We start from the raw sequence: 10,382 nt of genomic DNA on the forward strand, positions 1-10,382 counted from the left end.
TTACACCCACTCCATTTTGGTTGTCTTTCCTTTATAATTTGGCCATACATTGATGTCAAGTGTATAATTTTATCTGGGCTTTATCAGTTACCGCCCAGAGCCATGATTACATGGTGCAGGGAACTTCCTCCCCTTTAGTGAGTCTATCTTTAGTATCTTCTTGATAACCACTTCTTACATTAAAAAAAAAAAAAGAAAATCAAAAGGAAAGTCTTGGTTTTCTTACGTGGCTCCAGAATCCCTGAATATAACATTTAGAAGTAATTTATCAACTGAAACTATCGAGCTTTTAGCTGCCACTACAATTTTTCAAAGCAAAGTGTTCTTATTCCTTCTCTTTGTTATTTTTATCAAATTGCAACAGAAATTTTGGGACTTCCATATTGACCATTCAGTCATGTACTAAGTTCAACTTTCATCTTGCCAGTGTCTTCTTTAACTGCTTAAGACTGGCCTTGGAACAATTAGAATAACAGCAAGATGAATAATGGTATGATTTCTGGGAGAACATTTTATAAACAAAATAAATAACAACTGTCCAATCAAGGATTCAAAAGATAATTTATTAGTTTGAGAAGAGGAATCACATACTATACCCAGTAATACACTTATTTTATTTTGTGCCTTTATCTTAAAATATATTTAAACAAAACAAAGATAATATTGAATTTTCCCATAAACTTTGCTTTCTTATTTACAGTGTTATATTGCAAATAACATTCCATTATACACAAATTAAGGACTGTGCATTACTGTATGTTCTCTTTACATATTCTTTCATAATATAGTCCATACAGCTCAAAGCTATGCAATATTTAAGCTTAGAAAAGCTTGATGAAAGAAGTACAAACTGTATCAATCAGACTATTATTTAAAAAGGTTCTGACATTAATTCTCTGCTAGATTGTTTCACTGAAACCATTCTTTGTTAAAGAAAAATGCCCCGTAAAAGGGATGAGAACAACAGTTTAAGTTACCACAGGATCCACTTAAACTGGTTAACAAATAAAAACACTTTATTACTTATCACTGTTATTAAATGAAGCACTACCACTGTCAAGTCATTTAAACAAGTAGATTTACTCTTCAGTTCTGACACATTACATCAGCGACAGTTGGTACCTCTTTACGAAATAAAAAATGTTTCCTGCAACTTTAGGTTTTACTTGTAAACAGTTAAAGCACACATTTTGTAAAGATGATTTAACCATTACTGGTCACACAATGAGGAGTTTCTATTTCATCCAGGGAGAAGCAAACACACACACTCCACACATACACACACGCACACATGTGCGCACACACACACACACACAGTCCCGCTCACCCGCCAAAGGCCCGCGTGTCACTAAGCGCTAACTACAGCAGCACTTGTGTCTCGAGCAGTGCACGAGGTTGCAATAGGAATTATAAAACAAGAAAGATAAAACAGTCAACTTCAGTTAAAAATCCCAAAAAGCTCAGGATCTGAAATGCCTCTCAGACGCTTCACGCTCAGCCTGAAGGGTCAGTTCACTGGGCTCTCCAGGCGGCACACCCCACCTTCGATTGCCACGGACTGTCCTGCCACCGCACCGGGAGGGAGTCTTGAAATGTGAGTCTGCAGAGAGACAGAGACAGGAGAGCATCAGGGGGTTCAGCAGTGTCCTACACCCCCACCCGTGTCCAAAAAAGGTAGAGGAAACACCAGAGCATTAGGCTTTCACTTTGCTTCTGAGCATCCACAGACTGTACCACTGGTAAACTTTAGTTACTGAAAGATCGTTTGTTCAAATCGCTGAGGAAATATTTACTGAGCATCTGCTACATGCCAAGCACAGCACTAGCAACTGAGATACCGAGGTGACCAAGTTAGTCAAGACCCCTGACACAGAATGTATAGTTTAGTCATATTCACAAGAGTAGCAGTTCTAATGCCAGCTCTATTGAGTATAGTTGTTATGTGAAAACTAGTAATTGTATATGTTTTGTCCTCTAAACAGAGTAACTAAGGATACTTAATTCATGTTTATACCCCAAATTTATTCCTTAAAGAATTTCAGTAGCTTACAAAAACTCTGGTAATTCAATAGCCTAAAATAGGAGAGGAAATGAGAAGAAAAACAAGAGCTTACAAAATAAGGGAAAGACGGAAGTGGGGCTAACAAAGAAATCCTAAGCTGAGAAGTTTGGTACCCATGCCAGAGGCAAGCCTGCTGCCCTGTCTCTCAGTTTCCTAGCAACAGAGATCAGGTTGGTGGTTCATGTAGCATAAGGATCACAGCAAACTCATTGCTTGGATGAGAACAATTGTTCCTGGCACTGAGACCAAGGAGTCATTTCTCCTATAGGTCTTTGTAAAGAGGGCCCTGTGTTTAGTGACTGAGTGAAGACATCAGCTATACAACAGGGAGTTTTGTAGGCTGAGCGTTACAACATCACTCAGAGGAGGCTGGGGCTGGAGGCTCTGGTAGAAGACAGTAAGCACTTCACTCTGTTTCATGAGGGGTCAGGATGAGCTCAGTCAAGAATTCCTCCTTTTGGTGATCTGGCTTAATCCAAGGATAGATAAATGTCTGGAATTTCTAAGAAGAAAGAGGGGCTGCATAAACTTCAGGCAATCCTCTCTACTTGTTTCTCTAAATGAGCTTTTCCTAAGTACTGAAACCTTGGGGAGTCTCATCAGAAGACAAGTAACCTTGGTCTGAAAAAGTGTGAGCCAAGATGTGTTTGAAGCTTCCTGTGGTGACTCAGTGGGGCACCAAATCATATAAACAGTGGGAGCTGTTGAAGATAATGTTTTATATGAACTTATCTCCAGAGTTCTTTTTGAGAGAAGTGAGTTTAAATTTCTCTTTAGCCTAAAAACAGACCACTTTCTACAACAAACCAGGATGTCGGCATAAAAAATGCAATAAACTATTTTACATTGAGAAGATGGGTAAGGACTGTGTAGACTCTAGAGTACCCCACAAGCAGAAGAACTTAACAAGGTACCTTTACAATATTTAAATAGCAATGCACTTTTATAGGAATTTGGAATAATGGGAAATAACACATTAAAATGATACATGAAAAAGCAGCAGACATCCATTTTGGGTCATCTCCCTCCACTCCTCGCTGGATGCCATGTCTCTAATACCTTTCTCTGGCTCTTTCTCAAGGGAAGCCTTGACCAGGCACCCCACTCAACTTAGAAGCTCTTCTAGCTCCTATAACACCCATATGAGCACTTCTCATCCGGTCTTGGTTTTGAGTTTTTAGGTTTCTGTAATTGAAAGTCAGTTATGGGCAGAAGCTTGTGTTACATACATCTCAGTTTCCCTGTACCTGACCGTGTGTTTCACATAGAAGCACACCACTCTGGAAATGCTGAGGGGGGTAAATGAGTGAAACAGACCATTCTAGGGCTATGTTTATGTAAACATGCAGAATCTTAAGGCTCTCTGCTCCTCCCATTCAAGAGACAGCCGCATCTTCTAGTGCAGTGCTAGCCACATCCCTGGTGAAGGTGAAGGCCACAGTAAAAGGATTTGGCAGTATCGGGCACTGGTCACTAGGGCAGCTTTTAACTCCAGTAAAGTAGATGTTCTCGCCAACAATGACCTCTCCCTTGACCTCAACTACATAGTCTACATGTTCCAGTATAGTTCCACCCATGGCATATCCCATGGCACCATCAAGGCTGAGAATGGGAAGCTTGTCATCAATGGAAATCCTATCACCATCTTTCAGGAGTGAGATCCCACCAAAATAAAATGGGGCAATGCTGATGCTGAGTACATTGTGGAGTCCACCAGTACCTTCACGACCATGGAGAAGGCTGGGACTCACTTGCAGCAGGGAGCCAAAAGGGTCATCATCTCTGCCCCCTCTGCTGAGGCCCCCATGTTCATATAGGCATGAACCATGAGAAGTATGACAACAGTCTCAAGATCGTCAGCAGTGCCTCCTGTACCACCAACTGCTTAGCACCCCTGGCCAAAGCTATCTATGGCAACTTAGGCATCATGGAAGGATTCATGACCACAGTCCACGCCATCACTGCCACCCAGAAGACTGTGGATGGCCCCAAGGGAAACGGTGGCATGATGGCTGTGGGGTTCTCCAGAACATCATCCCTGCATCTACTGGCCCTGCTAAGGCTGTGGGCAAGGTCATCCCCGAGATGAACAGGAAGCTCACTGGCATGGTTTTCCATGTCCCCGTCGCCAACGTGTCAGTTGTGGACCTGACCTACCATCTGGAGAAACCTGCCAAATATGAGGATATCAAGAAGGTGGTGAAGCAGGTGTCAGAGGGCCCCTCAAAGGCATCCTGGACTACACTGAGCACCAGATTGTCTCCTTCAACTTTAACAGTGACACCCACTCTTCCATCTTCCATGCTGGGGCTGGCAATGCCCTCAACAACCACTCTGTCAGGCTCATTTCCTGGTATGACAATGAATTTGGCTACCGCAATATGGTGGTGGACCTCATGGCCCACATGGCCTCCAAGGAGTAAGATCCCTGGACCACCAACCCCAGCGACATCATGAAAGGAAGAGAGAGACCCTCAGCTGCTGGGAGTCCCTGTCCACACCCAGTCCCCTACCATGATGAGAATCTCCCCTCCACACAATGTCCACGCAGACACCCTGAAGAGGGAGGGTTCTAGGGAGCCTCACCCTGTTGTATGCCATGAATAAAGTTCCCTGTGCTCAGGCAAAAAAAAAAAAAAAAAAAAAAAAAAAAAAGAAAAGGAAGAAATTTTAAGTGTTTTAACTGATATGACCAATCTGTTTGGTTGAAAAGTCAGTCACACTAGTTTGCCATAGTAAAGATTAATCTTAGATTTTTTTTGGCCGGGTGCAGGTGGTTCACGCCGTGCTAATCCAAGCACTTTGGAGGCTGAGGTGGGGGATTTCCTCTGAGGTCAGGAGTTCGAGACCAGCCTCGGCCAACATGGCAAAACCCCATCTCTACTAAAAATTAAAAAAACAAAAAAATAGCGTGGGTGAATGCTGGCGCGATGCCCTGTAATTCTCAGTACTCGGGGAGGCCTGAGCAGCGGCAGAATCACTTGGAACCCAGGAGGCCAGAGGTTGCAGTGAGCCAAGACTGTGCTGCTACTCCAGCACTCCCTCTCAAAAAAAAAAAAAAAAAAAAAAAAAAAAAAGGCCAGGTGTGGTAGCTCACGACTGCAATCTCAGCACTTTGGGAGGCCAAGGCAGGAGGATCACAAGGTCAGGAGTTTGAGATCATCCTGGCTAACATAGTGAAACCCTGTCTCTACTAAAAATACAAAAAAAATTAGCCAGACGTGGTGGTGGGCACCTGTAGTCCCGGCTACTTGGGAGGCTGAGGCTGGAGAATGGCGTGAACCCGGGAGGCGGAGCTTGCAGTGAGCCCAGCTTGCACGCCACTGCACTCCAGCCTGGGCGACAGAGCAAGACTCCATCTCAAAACAAAACAAAACAAACTTAGATTTTTTTTAGGTACTGACTAACTAAAATTCTCCACCTTCCAAGTGATGGTGCTGTTAGAATAGAGATGGAGCTCTAGATTCTCAGATGCAAACAGCCCCACACCAATGGGACCCGCTGGCCATGTAGTAGTTATCATTTGCTGCTTTGTTGCTGATTCCCAGAGAAGCACGGATTCTTGAGGTTAACACCCCTTGAAAAACTATCAACTTATAAATTAAACTGACTGTTCAAAGCCAATATTATTAGGGCTATATCTTTTTATAAAATCAAATACACTGGATTAAAAAATTTAGCTCAAAGATTCTAAAATAAGAAAATTAAAAGTAATATAGAAAGTATATAATTACCTGATAACCTAATCACAATCTAAGTAATAGCTGAAATGTCCTATCATTCATACTCAATGTTAAGATCTTTTAAGACCACCTTAGAAACTGCTCTTGTATGGTTTCTAAGAAAACTGCACATGACTTAATTTAAAAAGTCTGCTTCCAGAGAGAGACCATTGGAGGCATGAGCAACATAAACAGTAGTCAAATGGGGGTCCTGAGTCTTGTACGTTTGTTGTGTTATGCTGCATTAATAACATTCTGACAAATCCAACACCAGGAGGAACGTGAAAAACACTAGGGTAAACTTGTTTGCGTGGGCATTTTCCTTCCTGGAAAAACTCTAGCCTTCTGAGACACAAGTGTGTTCAGCTCAATTTGCTGTTACCATGTACTTTTGAAGAAACAGAGATCCTTTTTTTCTACCACTTTCCCTTCTCCCATTAATTGTTACTTATTGTTCAAATTGCTGAGTAATAGAAAACATCTAATTTTTCATTCACTAACAATGTCACATGAACTTTAATATAATCTGGAATATTGTGTATAGTTTATAGAATAAAAATCCATTTAACAACAAGTTAAGCTTCTCTTCTGTATTCATCACTACTTGGGCAATGTAAATATGGTACTGTGAGATTGTACTGTGAACTGGGTATTACCTTATATCCTTGCATTGTGAATTCTTGCCTGACATGATAATAGTCATCCTCAGCTTTTTTTTTTTTTTTTTTCTTTTTTCTTGAGATGGAATCTTGCTCTGTCACCTAGGCTGGAGTGCAGTGGCTCGATCTTGGCTCACTGCAACCTCTGTCTGCCAGGTTCAAGAGATTCTCCTGCCTCAGTCTCCTGAGTAGCTGGGACTACAGGTGCATGCCACCACACCTGGCTAATGTTTTGTTGTTGTTGTTGTTGTTGTTTTGTATTTTTAGTAGAGATGGGGTTTCACCATGTTAGCCAGGATGGTCTCGATCTCCTGACCTCATGATCCGCCCCGCCTCGGCCTCCCGAAGTGCTGATTACAGGCGTGAGCCACTGCCCTCATCTTTCTTTCAGTGCCACAAATGTGATATACCTTAAATGACTAAGTCCAGAGAGAAAGGCAAGAGAAGGGCTGGGGAAGTGTGTCTGGTTGGATTTTATTGCCTTGTTTCTACTGTGGGCTTTTAAATTTTTTTCTGTCTTAATGAGTTGAATCAGGAGATACTGCCACCGACCCCCTATCCTTTTCCCAGAAGTTCCCTGCCCATTGCTTTTTAAGAGCTATCTTTCAAAGAGACACAAATTTGTGAATAAGTATATTCTAGGCATTCTTTGTGTGTAGCATTAAACCTTGGAATGTAGTTAACTGCTCTAAAAATAGAATTTGGTCTTCAGACTTCATCCTGAAAGCAGATGTACTCAACTAGCTGACAGTTTCACATGAACCTTCTTAATATAGTCTGGAATAATGTGTATATTTTATAGAATAAAAATCCATTAACTATAGGTGAAAAGATCTGGATGCCCACTTACTAACCTGTGTGATGCTGGGCAATGGAAAATGAAGACTGGGTTAGACGGTCTCTAGAGCATCTTTTCAGAGTCTGGACAATCTCTGATGCTGACTTCATTTAGCTTGTGTATACATTGTTAATGAATCAAAAAAAAAGGTATTTACTTCTATTTTCTCATTGTCTTAAAGTATTAAATAGGCCAGAGCAATTCTGAAGATATAATTTCCAGGTTCAACCAACCAATCAGAAATATCAACAGAATGAGAAAGGAATGCCATATGTTATTCATCTTACTGTGTGTCACTCATACCTCATTCTCCACATTGAAAACAAGGATGCCATAAAAATCACTAGCAAACGTGGATGAAACACAAAGATGACATTCGGGTAAATTTCATTGTCAGCACTGAAACAGGGATATGTGAGGGCAAAAAGTTCTATTGTTCTCAAATATACATATCATGTTTAAGCAGCCTTAAAATACGATTAAAATGCTGTCTGATGAGAGCAGCACGTTGTACCAGCCTCAAGGCCACTTTGGTTCTTACTATCACCAGGCTCACTGACACCATACTTCAGTCAGAGGCAACATCAGACAAGAGTTCCCTCCTATTTTTAGGTTAAAAGCCCTGTGAAGATACTCACATAAACATGGCAAGCTCCACAGTACCTATTATTCCACCACTCACGTGGAGAATTATCATGAATATTCCCTCTTGCTACAGGTGATAAAAGTGTTCCATTATTTAACAAATATTTATTCTGCAAGTTATTATGGGGGAACAGAAGAATGAAACACATGGATCTTGCCCTGAATGCAATTGTGTCTTTGCAGGATGCAGAAACTAGTTCCTTGTGAAATCTTCACAATAAGTCCCTAAATTTGCATAATGCTTTAGTTTCCATAGCGCTTCTAAAACAATGAGATCTCCTCAAAATACCACGTCAGACAGAAAGATGTATACTACACCTATTTTTTTTTCAGATTAAAAAAAAGAACAACAAATGAGACTCAGAATGGTAATGTGGTTTGCTTATGGTCAGAGAGGAAGTGGAAAAATGTGAATGAAAGCCTCTGCACTCCAAATTTAGGGCTATCTTGACTCCCCCTGAAGACTTACCATGAAGAAGGATTCTAAATCTGGCTCTGTTAAGAGACATGCCTCTAACTGCAGGAGGCTTTGGAAAAGCAGGTTTCAGGGTGAAACAAGGCTTGCTCAGGGAAGCTACTGGCACAAATCTTACTGACAAATTTCAAGACGATTCTGAGACTCAGAGAAATAGGTTTGAGCCTCAGCTCTGTTGATAGATTAGATAGTTTCTGCATTTGGAAATCACTGGCTTTCTGGGTTTCAATGTCTTTGTAGGTAAAAGTGAAAAACTTCAACTCAGTTATATTCAGAGTTCTTTCTGATTTTGACATTCTACAGAGTTTTACTACTGAGGGTTTTCTTTCAGGTCTATAAGGGGAGGCTCTGGGTCACCATTTCCTTGGTCAAGACAGCACAGTTTCCTCTTCATAGGGAACCTGGTCTCAACATCCTGATGATTTGTACTAGGTGAAACCCAAAATGTCATTTATGGTCTTCTTGTTGGTAAGCTGCCAGGTAACAGGAATCTTACTATAGTTTGAAAAGAGCATCTTCTATTTGAAAAGAAATGAAAGACTAACACTTAAACTATCATTAAGAATGAGGCCACTCTCCATTTGTGTAATGGACAATTTCCTGAGAATCTCAGTTAATCTGTCAGTGAGGAATTTTGGAGGGGAAAAATACAAACCACCAACAACTTATTTGAAGAAAGTTCTCTTTGTCAAAATCTTGTGCTTCCTGACTTACTGATCTGACTCGTGCCCCCAAAGAACTGTTAAGGCACTGCAACCCAGAAAGCAGCATTTCTCAAGCTGACTTCTGCTGGGTCCTGGGAAGTGCTCTCTCCTTAAAATAAGCGGGGGTCAGTGCGGGAGCATGGGCAAAAGCTCCAAATGTACTGCTCCACGTTGTTCTACCCTTCTTAGAGCTAGACAGGCACATGAGCACAGAAAGGTTCAGACATCCTGCATTCAAAAGACCTGTGTGACTCTGTAAAGTTAGTTCATCCCAAATGTCAAGGAATGCCTTCCTTTAATACTAGCTGTACCTGGAACTACTACAAATAATATGCTGAAACTTTCCTTTTATTTTGCTCCAAAACTTAACCTCACTTTCCTTTGCTGATTCTTCCTCATCTCCCCAACCACTAAATGTTGGAGTGTCCAAAGACACAACAGACCACTTTCTTCCACTCATTTTAAAGAAAAATGTCTATGAAGTGTTTTGGATATAAAGTGAAGCATCTGGTTGCACTGGAAATTGAGGTAAGAACAATAACTCTATAGATCTACCTCCTCCTCCAGTTGCCACTCCATTTCTTTACTTCCATTTACAGCAAAGTTCTTTAAAATAGTTCTCTACACCTATTACCTCAAATTCTTTCCTTCCATTTTCTCTTTAAGCCCTCTATAATCAACTTTTCGCTTTCACCTCTCCACCAAAACCCCTCTTTATCGAAATAAGAAATGACTTCCAATGCCAAATCCAATAGCCTGTCCTCAGATCTAATTTCACAAGGTCCAACAACAGCATCTGATAAAGTTGATCACCTGCTTCTCCTTGAAACACCTTTTTCCCTTGTTTTTTAGGACACCACTGTCACCTGGTTCTCCTCTGACCTCTATGGCTGTAACTTCTCAGTCTCTCTGGCTGCTTCCCTAACTTATTACTACAAAAGTTCCCCAGGGATCTTTTCTCCTGTCTGTGTTCACGTCCTTGGTGATCTCATCCAAATTTTTTTTAAAAAAATTTATTCTTCATAGAATTGGAAAAAACTGCTTTAAAGTTCATATGGAACCAAAACAGAGCCCGCATTGCCAAGACAATCCTAAGTCAAAAGGACAAAGCTGGAGGCGTCACGCTACCTGACTTCAAACTATACTACAAGGCTACAGTAACCAAAACAGCATGGTACTGGTACCAAAACAGAGATATAGACCAATGGAACAGAACAGAGTCCTCAGAAATAATACCACACATCTACAGCCATCTGATCTTTGACAAACCTGAGAGG

General features: G+C 41.1%; 1 protein-coding gene and 1 pseudogene across 1 annotated transcript in view; one reads left to right on the top strand and one right to left on the bottom strand.

Moving 5' to 3' along the window:
* Positions 1–540: 540 nt before the first annotated feature.
* The window catches only part of TASP1 (taspase 1), a 266,491-nt gene continuing 256,649 nt past the window's right edge, over positions 541–10,382 (bottom strand). The window contains exon 15 of the mRNA XM_017869316.1: positions 541–1,600. Within this exon, the coding sequence (XP_017724805.1) occupies positions 1,508–1,600 (93 nt within the window). The 3' untranslated portion in view covers positions 541–1,507. The remainder of the gene's footprint in view (positions 1,601–10,382) is intronic.
* LOC108527659 (glyceraldehyde-3-phosphate dehydrogenase pseudogene) lies at positions 2,917–4,565 on the top strand (annotated as a pseudogene).

This window comes from Rhinopithecus bieti, unplaced genomic scaffold (assembly GCF_001698545.2).
Source record: "Rhinopithecus bieti isolate Rb0 unplaced genomic scaffold, ASM169854v2 scaffold_8, whole genome shotgun sequence".
Lineage (NCBI taxonomy): Eukaryota > Metazoa > Chordata > Mammalia > Primates > Cercopithecidae > Rhinopithecus > Rhinopithecus bieti.